Source organism: Neovison vison, chromosome 12 (assembly GCF_020171115.1).
Source record: "Neovison vison isolate M4711 chromosome 12, ASM_NN_V1, whole genome shotgun sequence".
In the NCBI taxonomy this organism is placed as follows: Eukaryota; Metazoa; Chordata; class Mammalia; order Carnivora; family Mustelidae; genus Neogale; species Neogale vison.
The window spans coordinates 116828153-116851955 of NC_058102.1; the positions used below are offsets into that span (position 1 = coordinate 116828153).

The 23803-nt window shown below is 36.4% G+C and overlaps 1 protein-coding gene across 1 annotated transcript in view; it reads right to left on the reverse strand.

Moving 5' to 3' along the window:
* The window catches only part of CCDC7 (coiled-coil domain containing 7), a 443154-nt gene that overhangs the window by 136824 nt on the left and 282527 nt on the right, over positions 1–23803 (reverse strand). The window contains exons 23-26 of the mRNA XM_044226418.1: positions 13365–13475; positions 7885–7992; positions 5285–5395; positions 3561–3671 (exon numbers count right to left, since the gene is read on the reverse strand). Coding sequence (XP_044082353.1) covers positions 3561–3671; positions 5285–5395; positions 7885–7992; positions 13365–13475 — 441 coding nt within the window. The remainder of the gene's footprint in view (positions 1–3560; positions 3672–5284; positions 5396–7884; positions 7993–13364; positions 13476–23803) is intronic.

The window sequence follows — 23803 nt, forward strand, 5'->3', positions numbered from 1 at the left end:
AAGTCAAACATTATGCTGTACACCTTAGATTTATACAATGATGTCCTCCATAATACCCACGACCACTGTATGCCAATTATTTCTCAATAAAACTGGAAAAATCATATAGTACCAATTAGTATAAATTATGGTGTGTGTATATGTGCATATTTAAACCTATAGTATATATAATATATAGGGGATATAATGTGGTACAAATAACTCTACATATAGTGAGCTATTCCCCTTCCATCTGAGCTAATACCAATTTTTATCTTATTTCATTTCATGGGGAAATGAAACATTGATTGAAGCCTTGGTAGAGCTAGTGCCCTTTCATGTTTAGACTCCTGTTTATATCATTGCAGTAAGTGAATAAAGGCTTTTTACTTTTGATTTGGATTGTTATCTTAAGTGACCTCCTTCACACCTGGCAGCTTTCTCTTAGCAACAAATGGTGACCAACAGGTGGCTCAATTAAGCACAATGTCTTTCTGGAAAAGTAAAATCATGAAGATCCTATGTTTGAAAGCTAACTAACAGTGGTCCTTTTCTTTAGTCCCAGACTCCATGGTCAAAATGCCTGGTGTGTCAAATTAGAGTTCCAACAGGGACTCAGAGAAATCTAGAGAAGCAATTCCTTGACTAATGCTATTGTCCTCTGAAGACAGAACTAAACATTGTCACATACTCTGTAAGCTAAGTTGCACCCAATGTTTGTTGCTAGCTCTAATGAGGCCCCAGACAATGAAAGACAGCCTATAAAATAGCAAGTTATTGAGATTTGTGGTTAATTAAATGAATATAGAATTCTTTGGGGTTACTTTGTCCAGTGACCTAAAAAGACCTTAGAGACTTGGGTTCCTTGTTAAAATGATGAAGAAGGTAATTTTGAACTTACTGAGGGATGGTGATATTTTGTGGGATACACCACTATGGTACCCTCCTTCAGAATATTATGACCACAGAAAACGTGATCAAAGAGGCTGAGGGGAACATCCAAGTTGTTCTTCTTCCTCAGTTGGGTACAATTTGGGCTCTGATAGCTTTGGGCACCCATGATGTGTTTCCTATGACTAAAATACATGCTTGGAGACCACTCCTGCGGAGGCACCAGCAGCACTGCAAACTACACTGGTGGTCTCTTGGTTTTGCAATGAAAGAGTGAGAGGAGCAGATGTTAAGATTGTTAACAAGGCTTTGGGTTCATTAATTTCATCCCTGCTGGTTACTGAGCTCAGCTAAACCTCCTTATAAGGTCAGGTCAATTTTTCAGTGACATAATCCAGATCATAACTAAGAAATTCTTGGGCAGGGAAAAAGCAACTGTGAATATAGTGAGAGACCATCATATAGAGTGACATAAAAATGGATAATCGGGCACATATTCCTGGAAGATTTGGGTAAGAGCTTTCCCAGGATCTCTGGGTCTGATACTAAACATGGGAGTCCAAAGAAAAGATGAATGGGCACTCCACTGAGAACTCTTGCAGTATTTCATTAAGAGACAAACAACAGCCCCCCCTCTTGAGACTGCTCAGTGATGATCCCTCTAACTAAGACCAATATTGTTTCTTCTCTCAGTGAATTATGAAATGAATCAAAAAACATGTAACATTTACTCAAATCTTTTGGCTCAAAAAAGACTATGAGATATGAGATGACAACGTCCTATGTCCACAGTAAGAAATGAAGGTTTTATGCCAAAATCAAAGTTGAAAGTAGACATGGAGAAGAGCTACATTTCTTGGGCCTTTTGAATAGTAGTGCACATGTAACTGTAACCCCCAATCTCTGGCATAAAATGAGAAAGAAATTGATAATACTCATTGACTTTCTGTCTCAAGCCTCCACCACCAAGACCCTTACCCAGATTTGACTAAGGGTAGGTCCCTTGGGACTACTACATATCACCATTGTAATGGTGCCCACTTCCAAGTGGATTATTGTGATAGGTGTTTTGTATTGTCTATATGCACCTCTGAATGCAGGGATTGAAGGGAATTGCTGCAGTTAGGACCATTTTAGTTGGGGCATGTAGGAGACTAACTTGACCAGACAACGAGTATCCAATGCTTTTGTCTCTCAAAAACAGTATTATTTGTCTTCGGGATGAAAAGAAATAACTCTGGGGCACCTGGTTGGCTCAGTGGGTTAAGCCTCTGCCTTCAGCTCAGGTCATGATTTCAGGGTCCTGGGATCGAGCCCCGTGTCGGCCTCTCTGCTCAGCGAGGAGCCTGCTTCCCCCTCTCTCTCTGCCTGCCTCTCTGCCTACTTCTGATCTCTCTCTCTGTCAAATAAGTAAATAAAATCTTTAAAAAAAAAAAGAAAGAAAGAACTCCTCCACCATCTGGCTTTTGCACAAGGCTTTGGTGCTTGAAAATTGATTATCAGTGGCTCAAGTGTGTATTACAGACTTTGGCACTGGCATTACCTTATATTACAACTGCCATTGAGGCTACTGACCAAGCTGAGGAAAGTAGGTATGAAGTAATTTATATTGCAAATATCCTTTTTAGCATCCCCATCCACACAGATTATCTCTATTAGTTTGTCTTATGTGTAATGGGTTGCAATATACCTTTTACATCCTTCTACAAGGCCATGAACTTGAAAAAGTCCCCCTCCTAGCTGGAGCACTATCCTTCCACTATATTGATGACATCTTCTGCATGACCCAACAGGGACTGCATACCATGTTGACCTATATGGAGTAACATGGGTGGGTCATTAATACAGTCAAGGGGCAGTACGTCTCACTCCAAAGGAAGCAACTCCCAAGTTCTAGTCATGCTCAGGCTCTTAGCTCCAATAAATACAAAGGATGCCTAGCTATTGGTGGGGTTCTTCAGCTAATGGTAGTCACACATTCCCTACATGGCTATCTTCATGATAACAACCATTAATTAGATTACCAAAAAAGACCTCTACCCTGAGTGGGGCATCATAACAGAATGCCCTGAAGGTTCTCCAACTAGCTACATAGGCCACCCTTCTCTCTGCCCCCTCTAATTCATTTTGAGTTATGGGTCTCAGCAGCCAATGTTGGCCAACTGAAACATGTTAGAAGTGACTTGACTGAAAGTAAACACCCTTTGAGGGATTATTGACTAGTTACTGGGATTTAATGAACATTGAGCTCAAGAGCCATGCCATGAAATCATCTTATAATTAGATATCCCAAATAAATATTGAATGGTTTTTGTTTTATGATTTCATATTTTATGTTGAAGTGTGAATTTTCTATATTGCTATTAATGCTCAAATACATATTCATTAAGTAAAGAAAAAAGATCTGATGAGATTAATTTTTTAAAATTTTAAGGGGGAGGTGAACCCTGAGAGACTATGGACTCTGAAGAACAGTCTGAGGGTTTTGAAGGGGCAGGGGGTGGGAGGTTGGGGTACCAGGTGGTGGGTATTATAGAAGGCACAGATTGCTTGGAGCACTGGGTGTGGTGCAAAATAATGAATACTGTTATGCTGCAAATTAATAAAAATAAATTTAAAAAAGATAAAAAACAAAATTTTAAGCTTTTAAATTTTTGAAATCTAAAGTTATCTATAATCATATTACTTACTCATGTGTTTTTTCTCTCTGGAAGTCACTTGTTTCTGCACTTGTATTTGATGTTTTGACACTGAATCTTGGTACTTAAGCATAAGATTTTTGTCTGGCACATCATCATGAGCTACATAGAGAGATTCATTTAGTCTCTTAATAGAAAAAAATATATCTATTGTGAAATCTCTAGATGTAAAATTTATAACAAATACACACCAAATTTTCTCTTGTTTTAATAATGTAAGCAAACTATCATAATGCCAGATGTGGCATGAAAATTGTGAGAATACTTTTAATGGGTATGTGTTGAAGCTGTATCACTAAGGTCCCTATTAAAATGTTTCAGATATAATGTTGTACTATATGTAGACTCTAGTTTTCTTGGGTTATTTATACTTTAAGTTAATACATATTCATATAACCAAAAGAAGAAGCCCTGATAAGAACTGCTATATTTAGGGCCATTTATGTGGGGCATGTAGAAGACTGAAAACACCCAAACTAAACATCACCTAGAACCTGTGTCTCCCAAAACAAATTCCTAGGAAAGAAAAGAGATAACTACACTCACTGCTGAACCTAATGAAGCAAAAATTCTCTAAGAGAATATTTCTAATTTTAATAATTAAGATGACCTTTCACATAGACTTGGGTGTATAGTGATTCAGTTAAATTTCATTCAATACTACAGCACAGCTCTGTGCACTAGGGTACCTGAAACTGTAACATCATACAGTCTTTTCCAAACAGAAGGAAATTCAATATGCAACAACTGACCTCTCCAATGCCCTCTGCTGTATCCCACTTCATGCAAAAGATCAGGGTTAACTTAACCTTATGTGAAATGAGTTGCAATATACTCATTTCACATAACTACCAAATTGCTTCAATATCTGTCACCAATGCATAGTTCATGGCTTTTAAATGTCCTACTCCCAGAGGGAGGACTAGTTTTCAGTCAAGTGGGTCCAGACAAGGGCACCACCCAAGAAGGACTAGATGCCCTGTTGAGACACTAGTAGTTCTTGGCTGGACTATTTGTTCAGAAAGGGTACATTTACCTCATACCCTAGTGAAATCCTGGACATGATCTCAAAAGAGCATGTCTTCTCATTCCAGGGGAGAAGACTACAAATATTGGCCCACTCAACCCCAACAAATAAGAAGAAGCCATCAATTAGTGGAATTCTGACTACTTGCATTCTTATTTTCCCTGTGTGAGGTCCTTGATATCATCTATGAGATTACCAAAAAGGTTGCTTAATTTTAGTAAAGATATAATGAAAAGGATGAACTAAAAGCCCCCCCAGTAGGCCTCTTAGGCTGCCCTTCCCCTATACTCTTTTGATTCCTATTTCATGTTTGAATTTCAGATCTCAGAATCATCTGTATACCAATTGGAGTCTATGGCAGAAGGCCACTGCTACAAGTCAGGGGCATCCACTGGGCTATTGAACCCATAATTACAGGAAGTTGGCTGAAAGGCACAGTCCTTAGGAGAAACAATTATTTGCTTTTGGGGGCCCTCAGAAATTCTGAGTGCTTCTCTTGTGGTCATAAAATGATCTTAAGACCAGAAATTCCAACCAAAGTGTAACAATGTTTTTTTCCTAACTATCAGGGGTATTCATATTTTAGTCAAAGTGTAGTATTTCTATAAAATATATGTTCAAATACATATTCATGAACAAAAGTAAAATGATCAATTTAAAATAAAGTTATTTGTAATTTTATACTTACTACTAAGTCTTTCCCTTTTGTGAGTTCTTTGTTTCTTCCCTTGAATTTCTGATTTTGATATTGAGTCTTGATGCTGAAGCATATGATTTTCATCTGTTACTTCATCCTGAACTACACAGAGAAGCATTTAGTCAACTAAACAAAAAAGAGATGTATTGTGAAATCTCTAGGTTTTAAATTTATAATAAGTATATATCATTATTCATTATTTTTATGAAGTTATAAGTAAATTACCATAATGTTAGATCAGATATGAAAACTGAGAAAAGAATTTTAATGGGTATGTGGAGAAAACATTTTATCATATCATTAAAATTCCTAGATTTCAGATGTGTTTTATATTAGTTTCTAGTTTTCTTAGTTTTGTGTTTTCAGTTAATGTATATTCATAGACCAAACAATGAAAATACATAAGCACAAGATTATTTATTCTAGCATATTTATAATTTGCAAAATACTCATAACCACATCAATGGATAAGCATAGGAAATGGATAGACAAAAGTAAGGTAGATAAACTATGATAATATAAAGTACGCATATAATGTGGTACAAACAGCTGTACACGCAAGTATAGAAGGAATGTTATAGATCCCTACAAACTGACTTGATGGTATTTCTATGAAATGATGTTTACTGGAAAAGAACCTGACTGAGAAAATATCTGGTATGCCATCTTTTTAAGAAAGAAAGGGAAATAAGGTGGGGGGGAATGAAGAGAGATACACACTATTTATCTTTACAAAATGAAACACAGGAAATATAAACTAGAAAGTAAGGTAGTTGGTCATTGAAGACACTGCTAGCTGAGTTATACCCAGTGACTGTCGTTAGTTCTAAGCATGTCTCATGCACTGATAGGTTATGACACAGCAAGTTTTTGAGACTCATATTTAGTGAGTTGCTTTAAACTTGATGCTTTACTAGAAACTTGAAGAAATGATAGACTTGGGTAGTGGACCTCCAACCATAAAGCATGTGATCTTGCTGAGAAAGCAGCCACTTTGCCCAAGGAGGACAGGGGGACACACAAATATCCGAGACATTCTCCTTCTACTGGCTGCTATTTGGTTTCTGAAAAGTTTGGCTCACCCAAGATGTATTCCCGCCACTGAAAATATTGTCTAGTTACTCAAAACCAGAGTCTCAAGGAGGAAATGGATAGAATTTCCACTAAGAATCTACTATTTGGGGGGAAGTGTGCCATGGGGGGCCAATACACAGCCCCATAAGAATCAAAATGATGGGGATGCCTAGGTGGCTCAGTCAGTTAAACGCCCACCTCTTGGTCTCAGCTCAGGTCTTGATCTCAAGGTCATGAGTTCACGCTGGGCATGAAGCCCACTTTAAAAAAAAAAACCAAAATGGATGAAAGTCCTCAATATGATAAAGGAATCCATCAAAATCCTAGAGAAGACATAGGCAGTAACCCTTTGACACTGGCCACAGCAACTTCTTTCAAGACATGTCTCTAAAGGCAAGGAAAACAAAAGCAAAAATGAAATTTGGGACTCCATCAAGAGAAAAAGCTTCTGCACAGCAAAGGAAACAGTCAACAAAACCAGGAGGCAACCCATGAAAAGGGAGAAGATATTTGCAAATGACATTACAGATAAAGGGCTCGTATCCAAGATCTATAGAACTTTTCAAACTCAACACCCAAAAAACCAGACAGTCCTATAAAGAAATGGGCAGAAGACATGAACAGACACTTCTCCAAAGAAGACTTACAAATGGCTAACAGACACATGAAAAATGTTCAACATCACTAGCCATCAGGGAACTACAAATCAAAACCACAGTGAGATACCACCTTACACCTGTCTAAATCACTAAAATTAACAAAACAACAAATGCTGGCAAGGATATGGAGAAAGGGGAACCTTCTTACACTGTTGGTGGGAACACAAGCTGGTATAGTCACACTGAAAAACAGTATGGAAGTTCCTCAAGACGTTAAAAATAGAGCTACCCTTTGACCCTGTAATTACACTACTAGGGATTTACCCCGAGATACAAATGTGATCCAAAGGGGCACCTGCAGATGTTCATAGCAGAAATCTCCAAAATAGCCAAACTATGATAGGAACCAAGATGTCCTTCAACATGGACATCTCATTGATGAATGGATAAAGAAGATGTGGTTCATACATACAATGGAATATTACTCAGCCATCAGAAAGGGTGAATATTTACCATTTACACTGATGTGAATGGAACTGGAAGATATTATGTTGAGTGGAATAATCCAATCAGAGAAAGAAAATTATCATATGGTTTCACTCATATGTGGAATATAAGAAACAGCACAGAGGATCATAGGGTAAGGGAGGAAAAACTCAATGGGAAGTCATTAGAGAAGGCGGAAAACCATGAAAGACTCAACTATAAGGGACAAACTGAGGGTTGCTGGAGGGGAGGTTGGTGGAGTGATGAGGTAATTTGGTGATGGGCATTAAGGAGGGCACATGATGTGATGAGCAGTGGGTGTTATATGCAACTGAGAAATTATTGAACGCTTCATCTGACACAAGTATATACTATATGTTGGACAATTGAATTTATATTTTTTAAAAAGTTATCTACAATTACTATACTTACTACTGACTCTTTCCCCTTTAGAAGTTCTTTTTTTCTTTACTTGCAGATGGGTTTTTGACATTGAATCTTGAGGCTCAAGCATAAAATTTTCTGGTACTTTATTGTGAGCTACACAAAGAGTGACAGTTCAATAAATGGAAAAGCAAATATATTGTGAGATTCTATACTTTCAAATTATTGAAAAATGTATAAAAATATTTTCTTATATTTTTAAAAAGTTGTAAGTAAATTATCTTAATTCTAGATCCAATATAAAAATAGTAAGAAGAGTTTTAATGGATATATATTGAAAGTATCTCATTATTTTACTAACATTCATAGTTCTCAAATGTTTAAATTTAGTCTTTAGTTTTCTTAATACTTTATATTAAAACACAATTATAGACCAAGAATGAGAATATGTATGTATAAGATTATTCATTATAGCATATTTGTAATTGCAAAATACTCAAAATCACATAAATGTACAAACATAGGAGATTAATTTGATAAGCTAAGGTATATAGTATAAACTATGGTAATATTGATTATGGTATATAATATAGTCCAAACAACTGTACATGCAATTATAAAAGGAAAGAAAAAAAGATCTCATCAAATTGGGAGGAATTTCTAGGTTATAATGTTAAGTGGATTAAAAACTGATAGGTTATCTAGTGAATTCTCTTTTAATAAAGAACAGAAAGAAAATGTAATGTATATACCTTCATACCTTTATAAAATGAAACATGAGAGATAAATGAGGAAAAAAGACAGTTTTTTTCCCAAAGTCATTGTAAACCATGCTTGCTGAATTGCACTAAACTACTGTTAGTCTAAGAATATCCCTAGCACTAATGAACAGCCTATGATGTAGTAAATTTCTGAGGGCCCATTTTTAATGAACCTTCAAAATTGCTTTTCCAGTGATCTGAGGAGATAATATAATATGGGGTAGTTTGCCTTAATCATTAAGGAGGCAACTTGTGAATCTTAGTGAGGGAATACATCACAACAGAACCACTCATTCAGAGTGCCCTCACAGTGGTCACTTGCTCAAGGAAGACAAGGAAGGGGGGAAAGGCAATAAGATGAACACCAGATACACTCCTTTCTCATGTCTGGCCCACCCATGTTGAGCATCCTAACACCAAAAATGTTGTTTGGACCAACTTTATAGCCACCTACAAGATGTCCAATTATCCACTTTGATGGCCCTTTTGTTAAACAATGGGGAGCAAGAGCAGTAAGTAGGTAATGATACTGTTACCTAGCCTCAGATTTACAGGGTCATTTGTGCCATATTTGCTGGTTTCTAGCTCCGTTAAACCTCCTTATAAAGTTATATCTGTTGGCTTACAAGACAACCTGGATCTTAACTGACAAATTTCAGGGCAAGAAAAAAACCAGCTAATGTTAAGATAAAAAGTTTGACTAGTGAAAGGAGTGACCTAAAATATGTTAATCAGGAACCTACTTCTTAACAATCAAGGAAATCTCTGGATCTGGTAACCCAACAGTGGAGTCTCAAGGATGACATTAATGGACTCTCCACCAAGGATTCATCACCAGATAGTGGTCCATAAGTGACCCAACCCATAGCCACACTAGAAGCCAAATGGTGATGATATCTATGATTAACACAAGTGTTCTTCCTTCTGCACTTCTCAGTAAACCTTAAGATAACCAGAGACCTCTCCTTCCCACATCACCTACTTCTATCCAATCTTTCAACTTTCAATACAAACAAGAACCAGAGTTAGATCGAGGTCCCTTTATTCCCGACTGAGACATAAGGATGTATGCTTAGGTCATACTTCAATGGGAAGGTGGATGAGAATTGAATTTCTAGGACTTTTGGACATTGATATACATATGATTATGATCTCTGTAGCCACTGAAACTAGGATGAGGGGGAAATAGTCAATGTCCAATTGCTTTGGGTTTGAGTTCACCAAATGAGACCCTTAAAACTCAACTAGGGTATGTCCCTACAGACCACTAAAATTCTCCATTGCTGTGGCTTCCATTATTGAATGTATTATTGTATAGATGTATTTTCTACATATACCTGACTCACTTTTACCCTAAGCCCTAGTGGCAACTGTTATATTTTAGGATTATTTTAGTTTGGCATATATAAAGCTATAAACCTACCAGGCTACTAGTGCCTTGGACCTTTGCCATCCAAAAACAACTACCTGGGGGAGCAAAAAAAAAATATTTGCCTTCATTGGTAAGTTTAATGAAACAAAAGTCCTCCATGACATTTTTCTCTATGCATAAGCCTTTTCATTCTGTGTGTAAGGCCTTGGGTGCCTAGAGACACAATTGATTATAGTCAGCTCAACACCACAATACAGAACTCCACGTGGTGTCACTTGGAATTGTGACCTTCACAGAGGTTTACTGCCCAGACTGAATGAAATAGGTAAGTAACAACTGCTATCACAAATGTCTGTCCTAGCATCCCTGTTCACACAGGTTAATTAGGATCATAAATTTACCTTATGTGAAATGGCTTATAATATACTTTTACTGTCCTTCCATAAGCCCAAAACATGAGAAAAAAAAAAAGCCCTTCTTCCAGATCAAGTACTAACCTTCCACTAATATTGATGACATTCTCCTCCGGACCCAGACTAGAGCACTACCCACAAGGACTAGATACTGTAATGACTCGCATGCAGCAACATAGCTGGACCATGAATATATACAAGGTACAAGAATCAAAAACTCAAGTAAAATACTTGGGAGCAAAATGGAAAGGAGAACCTTTTCTCACTTGAAGCTCCAAGGAGTCAAGTTTCTTTTTTCCTTCTCTAGCCCAACAAATACAAAGGAGTCCCAGCAATTGGTGGGACTATTCAGCTACTGATACTCTCATGCAGGCATCTCAATGGCATCCATCTGTAAGGTTACCACAAAGGTTTCTACCTTTGTGTGGGTCCCAACCAACAGGATGCCTTATAGCTCCTTCAACGGGCCCATCAGGCCCCCTTTTTGTTTAGTTCCTTTGATCCACATTTGACTTTTGAGTTGTGGTTCTCAACAAAGTCTCTACTAATTTGAGTCTATGACAGAAGGACAATGCCACAAGTCAGAGGTGACTGTTTGGCTACTGAACCCAACATCTGCCTCAAGGGTATATACTCCTTGAGATACTATCAATCTGTTGTTGGGCCTTAGTGGATAAGACCCATGACCCATGGATGTGAAATAGTCTTACATCCAGAAACCAACAAAAGTTATGAATACTTTTACTTTGTTCTCCAATTAGGATATTTTAAATCAAAGTATAGTAAATTTTCTACAAAATATATGCTCATATACATATTCATGAACCACAGAAAAACCATCTTTTGATATGATTAATTTAAAAATAATTTAATGATGTACAATTATTATACTTACTAGTGAGTCTTTCTCCTTTAGCAATTTTTTGTTCCTTTACTTGCAATTGGATTTTTGACATTGACTCTTGATACTCAAGCACAGGATTTTCATCTGTCATATTATCATGACCTACATAAAGAGATGCATTTAAAGCATGAAATAGAAAACAGACCTATTATGAAAATTCTTAAGTTTCAAATATAACATCTATAGCAGCACGTTCTTTCACATGAATATCTATAAATAAATCATCATAATGTAAAATCTTTACATGAAAATGTGATGAGAATTTTTAATGGGTAAGTGTTGTAGCTATCTCCTTAATTAATGCACATTTCTTGCATTAAATATGCTTTTTGTCTAATTTTGTGTTATTTATACTTTAGGTTAATGCATATTAATATGACAAAAGTGAAAATTTATATGTACATTATCATAGCCACATTATCTTTTATTGCAAAATATTCAAAATCTCATAAAATGTCCAAATATAGGCAACTGCCTGAATAAACTAAGTTCTCTCCCATCAACTATGGCATGGTATAAATTTTCATGACCAATGTGATAAATAAAGATATTTATAAACTGACTTAGATGGGTTTCTAGGAGATAATAATAAAAGGGAAAAGAAACCTGAAAAGGGGATAATCTGTACTCAATCTTATGATTTAGAAAGAAGAGAAATTTTTAAAAAGAGAACAAAATTCTCTACCTGGCAGTACTCATGGGGAGGGAAACTTGTCACCCAACATGAAGTTTAATGCATAGCCAGTGAACTTTGGAAACTGGAGGTAGTTTCCATAAAGGACTAAGATCAACCCATGCCTTGTACTTATGCATTTTGTATCTCTATGCCAGGTACCTCCATTAGAGGCTCTTTGTGAAAATGGGAGGAGTTAGCTAATACATTGTACTTTTCAGGCACTTGGCAACAGATGACTGTACTAGGGGAATTTGAAGATACTTTTCTCATTTTCAACTCAATATTTAGGACTTCTATCCTCCTAGCCATCCTTCATCAACATCTGCAAGGCTCTTGGGTTCAAAAACGAAGAACCTTGTGTTTGAGTCTCTTACAGCTATGAGATGATCTTCCCCCAAACTTCACTCCCATCTGACCCTTTCCTAGTTTGTTCTGTGGAGAAAATGAAACCTTGGTATAGATGGGGTCTTTTCCTCTTTAGGCTCTTGTTTATACTATTATAGTAAGTGAATAAAAGTTCAATTGCTACTTTTGATAAAGTAAAATTGCTACAGCTTGACAAAGTCAAAACTGGCAGATCTTTCTCTGACACACTGTCATAGTCAACAATATAGTAAATTCCTTTCTGGAAGGAGCACTTTGGGAGAGCTAGTAAGTCTAGGCTGATGCCTAGATGGTACACCTGATGGACCATTTTTACAAAGTTCAAGCACCTACTACCCAGTGAAATTCCTGGCCATGATCTACAAGGGGTATGGTGTCTCATTCCATAAGAGAAGACTGGCTTTGGCACTCTCTGTTCTGACAATTATAAAGGAGACCTGATGATAGCTCTAACTACTCACCTACCTGTATTCTCAATGCCTCCCATCAATGGAGTTATAAGAAAGGCCATTTACTTTTAATGGATCCACAACCAGAACAATGACCTGGAAGCCCTCAAACAAGCCACTGAGGCTATCTGTACTCTGGGCCCCTTTGATCTATTTTGCTTTTTGAGTTACAGATGTCAACAATCTTTCTATTCACCACTTGGAGTTTAAGGAGGGAAAGCACTGTCATAGTTCAGAGGCTTCTGTTAGACTTCTGAATCCATCGTCTCTAGAAGTAGCTAGCTGAAAGATACACACCTTTTAAGAATTAGAAAGAAATAATCTATTTTTGGGCTTCAGTGGATACTGAGCATATGACCCTTGACTATGAAATAGACTCAATACAAGCAATTCCAACCAGAAGTTATCAGTAGTTTTGCTTTTGTTCTTTGTCTTAGGATATTCACACTTTACATCAAAGTACACAAATTTCTATAAAATAAATGTCCAAATACTTATTCATGGACCAAAGTAAAAAGATCTGATGAATATAATTTAAAATAATTTAGAGCTATCTATATTATACTTACTAATAAGTTTTTCATTTTGGGTAGTTCTTTGTTTCTTTACTTGCATTTCTGTTTTTGACTTTGAGTCCTCATGCTTTAACATAAGGTTTTTGTCTGGTACATCATCATGAGCTACATAAAGAGATACATTTATTATTATTCACTAACCAAAAAATGGATCCATAGTGACAGCTCTAGAAATCAAATTTACAAGAATAAGGAAGTATTTTCTCTCACTTTTATAAACAGAAAATATAAGTAAATTATCATAATGCTAAAACTAACATTATGGGAGAAGAATTTTAATGTGTGTGTATTGAAGTAGAAATAATGAAGTAAATGCCTACTTCATTATTTCACAAATATTTCTTGGCATAGAATATATTTAATATTAGTCCCTACCTTTTGGTTACTTATAGTTTAGGTGAATATATACTCAGAGACTTAACAGTGAAAATGTATACATATAAGATTATTCATTATACTGTATTTATAATTGCAAAATACTCAAAGGCACCCAAATATATAAGAATATGAGACTGGCTGAATAGCAAAGTAACATCAACTATGATGTACAAGTGATACAAAGAGTTACACATGCAGTTCTAAAAGTAATTTAAAAAAAATCACTAACACACAACTTGAAAGGATCAATATGAGAAAAAATGCAAATGGGAAGCTATCAAGTATACTTTTGGGAAAAAAATGGAACGGAAAAAGAAAAGAAATACTTACCTTTAGAAAAATAAACACAGGAAAGATAAACCAGAAAACAAAGTAGTTGTTTTCCAAAAATTGTGTAGACCCTGCATGTAGAGTTGTCCGCAATTACAACTGCTAGATCTAAATATGTCCCTGGCCCTATGACAGCCTATAATGCAGTGAATTTTTCTTTAATTAAAAAATATGTAGGACCCCCAGGATCACTTTGCCTAGTGACCCAAAGAAACCATGGATAGGTTACCTCTAACATAAAGGCAGTAATCTTATAAACTTAGTGACAATGGCACTTTGTGAAGTGTGTCACTGAAGACTTCCTCATACAGAATGTCTTTCAGCCTTCCACTGTATAGTGATACCCTTCAGAAATACTGATACCCTCCACTGAACCTAGAAAATGGTACTACCCAACAAAAACAGAAGGCACATGGGCTCACCTGTGGTATCAAGTCTCAGTCATTAATTAAAAAAAAAAAAAGGCACAAGGACCTGGCATCCAAGTAAAATCTCTGGGAGTAAACTGGGAAGGGGCAGTATGTCTCATTCCATAGGCAATAATTGCTAAGCTTTAGTTTCTTTAAGCTCTAATAAATACAAAGGAGGCCCCAAAACTGATAGGACATTTTAGCTACTAGAATGCTTTGGCATTCACCACGAGATCATCATGATGACATGATGTATCTATCAGGATACAATAAGGTCTCTATATTTAAGGAGGACATGAAAATAGAATGCCTTTAGGGAGGGTGTCTTTCAACATGCCACCCACTCTGCCCATCCCCATGGCCCTTCTGACTCACATTTGTGTTTGGATTACAGATCTCAGCAACCTCTTAGTTCAGTAATTAGACCCTATGGCAGATGGATATGTTAGAGGCCACTGGTGCCAACTGGGCTTTTGGTACCATAGGCTTCTAGAGTCAGCTGAGAGGTGCAGTACTTCTAAAATACTATTACTGACCTGTTATATGGTTTCAATGAATACTGAGTGTATGACTCATGGAAACGAAGTAGTCTTATGCCTAGAAAAACCAGCCAAATGTTATGAATAGTTTGGCTTTTATTCTCTAGTTATCCTGCAGTACTCACAATTTTGGTGAAACTATAAAATTACTATAAAATATAAGCTCAAATACTGATTCATAAATGAAAGAAAAAAATCTTTTGATCAATTTAAAATAATTTAGAAAATGACATCAGCAAGATGGCAGGCTAAAAAGTCCCAGCTCAATCTGATGTAACACTGAATTAACAACCATTCATGGATGAGATATATTATGAGACCTTCAAAGTTCAGCTGAGAGGTACCAGCACACCAATGAAGCATAACATCTAAAAACAGCTGTATTTAAAAGGGTAAGAAAAACAGTTTCACCATATCCATGTCACTCTTCCACAAAACTATCACAGCTCAGCACTGATAAAGACACCTTTATTCACAATCTCTTTCATGGGGGAAAGAGAGAAGGAAGCGAGTACCAGGCTTCCAAAGCCTTTCAGGATGATGCCTGAGGGACCATTCTATCTCACCTTTCCTAGAACACAGAAGAAATTAGCATGGTTGGATTGTCTGTAGACAACTAGAAGATCAAGTCCTCAAAGAAAAAGACCTAACTTTATACCTCAAAAAACTGGAAAGAGAAGAACAAATTAAGATAAAAGTTAGCAGAAAGAAAGAAATAATAAAGGTTATGGCAGAAATAAGGAAGTAAAAATAGAAATATAACAGAAAAAATCAACTAAATTAAGAGTTGGATTTTTGAAAACATAAAATTGACCATCAATAGCCTGGCTAATAAAAAAGAAAAAACTCAAGTAAAATCACAAACAAAAGAGGATATATTACTTCTGATGTCACAGAAATTTTAAAGAAAATCATAATGGAATATTATGAACAATTAAAAATCAGCAAATTGGGCAGCCTGGAAGAAGTGGGTAAATTCCTAGCAATGTACAAAATACCAAGGCTGAATCAAGAAATAACTTGAATTGGTAACAAGGTAGTTAAAAACAATCAAAATCCATCCAACAAAGAAAAGTTCCAGTGAATTCATAGATGAATTCTACCAAACACTTAAAGAAAAATCAGTAACAATCCTTAAACACACACAGAGTAAGAGAGAAGGTGTGTGTGTTTATGCATATGTGTATACGTGTGTGTACACACCTATGGGGCAGTTCTATTTTAAATCATTTGGGCTGATATAACAATACATCATGGGATGGATAGCTTGTAAACAACATACATTTATTTCTCACAGTTCAGGAGGCTGGGAAGTCCAAGAACAAAGATGCAGCAAGGTCACATTCTGGTGAGGGCCCCATTTCTGACTCTAAGCTGGCACCTTCTCACTGTGTCACATGACAGAAGGGATAAGGGATCTTTGTGGGTCATTCTTATAAGAAGGAACACTAATCTCAATCATAAGTACTTCACCCTCATGACCTAAGTACTTCCCAAAGCCCTCACTCCTAATACCATCACATAGGTTGTTAGGTTATTATGATTTCTTCTTATAAAATATGGGGAAACACAATTATTCACTGATAGAAAATTCTGAAATCTCTTTTTATAAGGCAAGCATTACCCTGATACCAAACCCAAGGACTCCATAAGAAAAGAAAACAATGGGCCAATATCCCTGATGAACATAGATGCAAAAATCCTTAACAAACTACTAGAAAAGAGAATTCAGTGGTTCATAAAAACATCATACATCATGACCAAATGATGATTATTTTAGGGAGGTAAGGATAGTTCAAAATATGCAAATCAATCATTATGATATATAACATTACAAAGGATAAAAAACACATAATTATCTCAACAGATGCAGAAAAGGCATTTGACAAAATTCAACACTTTTTCATGATATAAAACTCATGTGAATTTTATATCATCATTGAACCACATCAAAAACTAATGATGTCCCATATGGTATCTAAATGAACATAATAAAAAATATAAATTAAATGAATAAATAAACAAATAAACTCACCTCAACACAATAAAGGTCATACATGAAAGCTCACAGGTAACATAATACTGAATTGTGAAAAGTTGAAAGCTTTTCCTTTAAGACCAGGAATAAGAAAAGGATACCCCCTTTCCCCACTTTTATACAACACCATACTAGAAGTCTTACTCAAAACAATTAAGTAGGAAAAAATACACAAAGCACCAAATTGGAAAGGAGTAAGTAAAACTGTTTCTATTTACATGTTATTACATATAAAAAACACTAAAGTCTCCACAAAAAACAAAAACCTGTTAAATAAATTCAGTAAAGAATCAAGATACAAAAGCAATATACAGAAGTCAGTTGCATTTCTATACATTAATAGTAGAGTAGGGATTAATTTCCAAAATATTTTGGGATCCAGAAGAAGAAAGAGAGGGGCAAAAGGTATATTGGAGCAAATAACAGCAGAGAACTTCCATAATTTGGGGAAGGAAATAAGCATCAAAATCCAGGAGGCACAGAGAAACCCCCTCAAAATCAATAAAAATGGGCTAATACCCTGTCACCTAGTAGTAAAACTTACAAGTCTCACAGACAAAGAGAAAATCCTGAAAGCACCTCAGGACAAGAGATCTGCAACCAATGGTAGAAGTATTAGATTGGCAGCAGACCTATCCAGAGAGACCCCGCAGGCCAGAAAGGACTGGCAAGATATATTCAGAGCACTAAATGAGAAACATATGCAGCCAAGAATACTGTATCCAGCTAGATTGTCATTGATATCTCTCTCAAGGAGAGATAAGAAACTTCCAGGACAAACAAAAGGTATTCAAACTGGCAAAGAAGTCAAACTCTCTCTCTCCACAGATGACATGATACGTTATAAGGAAAACCCCAAAGACTCCACTCCCAAACTACTAGAACTCATAGAGCAATTCAGTAATGTGGCAGGATACAAAATTGATGTACAGAAAACAGTTGCTTTCTTATACACTAATAATTAAAATATAGAAAGGAAAATTAGAGAATCAATGCCATTTACAATAGCACCAAGAACTATAAGATACCTGTGAATAAACCTAAGAGGTAAAGGATCTGTACTCAAGGACCTACAGAGCACTCATGAAAGAAATCGAAGAAGACATAAAAAGATGGAAGACCATTCCATGCTCATGGATTGGAAAAATAAACATTACTAAAATATCTATACTGCCTAGAGCAATCTATATTTCAATGCCATCCTAATCAATATTCTACTGGCATTTTTCAGAGAGCTGGAACAGGACAAACAAAACTAAAAGAATTTGCAAACATCAAAGCAGCCCTACAGGAAATATTAAAAGGGGTCCTCTAAGCAAAGAGAGAGCCTTAAAGTAACAAACCAGAAAGGAACAGAGACATTAGAGTAACAGTCACCTTACAAGCAATACTATGGCACCCAATTCAGATCTTTCAATAGTTACCCTGCATGTAAGTGGGCTAAATGTCCAAATAAAAAGACACAGCATATCATAATGCACTAAAAAAACACAAGACCTTGATACACTATTTCCAAGAAACTCATTTTAGACTCAAAGACACCTCCAGATTTAAAGTGAGGGGGTGGAAAACAAGTTGCCATGCCAATGAACATCAAAAGAAAGCTGCAGTGGCAATCCTTACACAAGAGAAATTAGATTTTAAGCCAAAGATTATAAGAAGAGATGAGGAAAGACACTATAGCATACTTAAAGGGTCTGTCCAACAAGAAGATCTAACAATTTAAAATATCAATGTCTCTAAAATGGCATCAGTAAATTATATAAACCAATCAATAACAATATCAAAGACACATCAATAATAACACAATAATAGTAGGGAACTTTAACACCTCCCTCGCTGAAATGGACAGATCATCGAAGCAAAAGATCAACAAGGAAATAAAAGCCTTAAATGACACACTGGAGCAGATGGACATCATAAATGTATGTAGAACATTCCATCCCAAAGCAACAGAAAACACATTCTTCTCCAGTGCACATGTAACATTCTCCAGAATAGATCACATTTTGGGTAACAAATCAGATCTCAGCTAGTACCAAAAGACTAGTATCATTCCCTGCATGTTTCAGACCACAATGTGTTGAAACTAGAACTCAACCACAAGTAAAAGTTTGAAAGAACTCAGATACACCATGGGGGCTAAAGACCATCCTACTACTAAAGAATAAATGGATCAACCAGGAAATTAAAAAAGAATTTAAAAAATTCATGGACACAAATGAAAATGAAAACACACTGTTCAAAATCTTTGGGTCTCAGCAAAGGTGGTCCTGAGAGGGAAGTATATAGTAATACAAGCCTTTCTCAAGAAACAAGAAAGGTCTCAAGTATATAACCTAACCCTATACCTAAAGGAGCTGGAGAAAAAACAGCAAAGAAAGCCTAAACCCAGCAGGAGAAGAGAAATAATAATGATCAGAGCAGAAATCAATGAAATAGAAACCAAAAGAACAGTAGAATAGACAACAAAACTACGAGCTGATTCTTTGAAAGAATTAATAAGACTGACAAACCCCTAGCCACTCTTATCAAAAATAAAAGAGAAAGGACCCAAAATAAGAAAATCATGAATGAAAGAGGAGAGATCACAACCAACACACACACACAAACAAAATACAAACAAGTAGAAGAACATATTATGAGCAACTATATATCAGCAAATTTGACAATCTGGAAGAAATGGATGCATAAAGTATAAACTACCAAAACTGAAACAGGAAGAAACAGAAAACCTGAACAGACCCATAACCAGTAAGGAGATTGAAGCACTCATTAAAACTCTCCCAACAGGGGTGCCTGGGTGGCTCAGTGGATTAAACCGCTGCCTTCGGCTCGGGTCATGATTCCAGGGTCCTGGGGTCGAGCCCCGCATCAGGCTCTCTGCTCAGCAGGGAGCCTGCTTCCCTTCCTCTCTCTCTGCCTGTGTCTCTGCCTACTTGTGATCTCTCTCTGTCAAATAAATAAATAAAATCTTAAAAAAAAAACCTCTCCCAACAAACAAGAGCTCACAGCCAGATGGCTTCCCAGGGGAATTCTACCAAATATTTAAAGAAGAATTGATACCTATTCTCCTGAAACTGTTCCAAAAATAGAAATGGAAGAAGAACTTTAAACTCATTTTATGGGGCCAGCATGACCTTGATCCCAAAAGTAGACGAAGACCCCATCAAAAAGGAGAATTACAGACCAATATCCTTGATGAACATGGATGCAGAAATTCTCACCAAAATACCAGCCAATAGGATCCAACAGTACATTAAAAGGATTATTCACCACAACCAAGTGGGATTTATTCCCGGGCTGCAAGGTTGGTTCAACGTCTGTAAATCAATCAATGTGATGCTATACAGTAATAAAAGAAAAAGCAAGAAACATATGATACTCTCAATAGGTAGTGAAAAAGCATTTAACAAAGTACAGTATCCTCTCTTGATCAAAACTCTTCACAGTGTAGGGATAGAAGGTACATACCTCAATATCATAAAAGCCATCTGTGAAAAACCCATAGCAAATATCATGCTCAATAGGGAAAAACTGAGAGCTTTTCCCCCAAGGTCAGGAACACAGCAGAGCTGTCCACTATCACCATTGTTATTCAACATAGTAGTAGAAGTCCTAGCCTCAGCAATCAGACAACAAAAAGAAATAAAAGGCATCCAAATTGGCAAAGAAGTTGTCAAACTCTACTCTTTGCAGATGAAATGATACTTTATGTGGAAAACCCAAAAGACTCCACTCCAAAACTGCTAGAACTCATACAGGAGTTCAGTAAAGTATTGGGATATAAAATCAATGCACAGAAATCAGCTGCATTTCTATACACCAACAAGACAGAAGAAAGAGAAATTAAGGAGTTGATCCCCTTTACAACTGTACCCAAAACCATAAGACACCTAGGAATAAGTCTAACCAAAGAGGCAAAGAATCTATACTCAGAAAACTATACAGTACTCATGAAAGAAATTGAGGAAGACACAAAGAAATGGAAAAACATCCCATGCTCATGGATTGGAAGAATAAATATTGTGAAAATGTCTAAACTACCTAAAGCAATCTATGCATTTAATGCAATCCCTATCAAAATACCATCAACTTTTTACAAAGAAATGGAACAAATAATCCTAAAATTTACATGGAACAAAAAAGACCCCAAATATCCAGAAAAATGTTGAAAAAGAAAACTGTTACTGGCATCACAATTCCAGAATTCAAGCACTATTACAAAGCTGTAATCATCAAGACAGCATGGTACTGGCACAAAAACAGACACATAGATCAATGGAACAGAATAGAGAGCCCAAAAATGGACCCTCAACTCTATGGTCAAATAATCTTCCACAAAGCAGGAATACCTCTCCAGTGAAAAAGGGACAGTCTCTTCAACAAATGGTGTTGGCAAAATTGGACAAGAATGAAACTGGACCATTTCATTACACCACACACAAATAAATAGACTCGAAATGAATGAAAGACCTCAATGTGATACAGGAATCCATCAAAATCCTTGAAGAGAACACAGACATCAACCTCTTTTTTTTTAAGATTTTATTTATTTATTTGACAGACAAAGATCACAAGTAGGCACAGAGGCAGGCAGAGTCAGAGAGAGGAGGAAGCAGGCTCCCTGCTGAGCAGAGAGCCTGACATGGGGCTCGATTCCAGGACCCTGAGATCATGACCTGAGCTGAAGGCAGAGGCTTAACCCACTGAGACACCCAGGTGCCCCAACATCAACCTCTTTCACCTTGGCCACAGCAACTTCTTCCTAGACACGTTGCCAAAAGCAAGGGAAGCAAGGGTAAAAATGAACTCTTGGGACTTCCTCAAGATCAAAAGCTTTTGAACAGTGAAGGAAACAGTCAACAAAACCAAATGACAACTGAAAGAATAGGAGAAGATATTTGCAAATGACATATTGGATACAGGGCTAGTATCCAAAATCTACAAAGAACTTATCAAACTCAACACCCAAAGAACAAATAATCCAATCAAAAAATGGGCAGAAGACATGAACAGACATTTCTGCAAGGAAGACATCCAAATGGCCAACAGACACATGAAGAAGTGCTCCACATTGCTTGGCATCAGGGAAATACCAAGCAAAAGCACAGTGAGATACCACCTCACACAAGTCAGAATGGCTAAAACTAACCAGTCAAGAAATGACAGATGTTGGCAAGGATGCAGAGAAAGGGGAACCCTCCTACACTGTTGGTGGGAATGCAAGCCGGTTTAGCCACTCTGGAAAACAATATGGAGGTTTCTCAGCAAGTTGAAAATAAAGCTACCCTATGACCCAGCAATTGTACTACTAAGTATTTACCTTAAAGATACAAATGTAGTGATCTGAAGGGGCACATGTACACCAATGTTTACAGCAGCAATGCCACAATAGCCAAACTATGGAAAGATATATCTACCTATCTATCTATCTATCTATGAATCTATGCAGCCATAAAAAAACCAAAATCCTGCCACCATTTGCAATGACTTGGATGTAAGTAGAGGGTAGTATGCCAATTGAAATAACTCAATCATAGAAAGACAATTATCATATTATCTCACTGGTATGAGGAATTTAAGAAACAAGACAGAGGATCATAGGGGAAGGAAGGGAAAAATGAAACAAGATGAAACCAGAGAAAGAGACAAACCATAAGGGACTCTTAATCTCAGAAACAAACTGAGGGTCGCTGGAGTGGAGGGGAGTGGAAGGGATGCAGTGATAGCCACAGAAGAGGGTATGTGCTTTGGTGAGTGCTGTGAATTAAGTAAGACTGATGAATCACAGACCTATACCCTTGAAATAAATAATACATTATATGTTAACAAAAAGAAAAACCCTAAAGTAGTATCATCTCACATGTATTACAATGGTCATTATAAAAAAAAACAAGAAATAAATGTTGGTAAGGATGTAGATGAAAGAGAATACTGTCATACTGTGGATGTAAATGTAAATTGGTACAACTAAAATAGAGCTAGTATACATTCCAACAATTCCACTTCTGGGTATTTTTCCAAAGGAAAGAAAACTGTAACTCAAAAAGATATCTGAATTCCCTTGTTCACTGTAGCATTATTTACAATAGCCAAGGCACAGAAATAATCTGAACGACCATCAATAGATGAATGGTTTAAAAAATGTGATACACACACACACACACACACACACACGAGTATTATGCAGATAAAAAGAAGAAAATCCTGCCATTTGGGACAACATGGATGCAATGAGGGCATTTTGAAGTAAGTCAGAGAAAAAAAGACAAATACTGTATGCTTTCACTTATATGTGAAGTAAAACAAACAAAAAATGCTCATAGATAGAACAGATTGGTGATTGCCTAAACAAGAAGCAGACTAAGAAGGTGAAGATGGACAAAAGCTACACATTTCCAGGAATAAAATAATCATGTCCTGGTAATATAATGTATGACATGGTGATTATAGCTAATAATATTGTAATATATTTGAAAGTTTCTAAGACAATAGATCTTAAAAGTTCTCAACATAAGAAAAAGATGTATGAGTGGTGATGGATGTTAACTACACATACTGTGGTGATCATTTCATAATATACAATGTGGAGATTTGGGCACTGACCCACACACAGTCAAAAATCCATGTATAACTTTTGACTCCCCCAAAACTGAACTGCTAACACCTTTATTGTTTACTGTAAGCCTTACTGATAACTAATACTACTGATTAACACATACCTTGTATGTTATA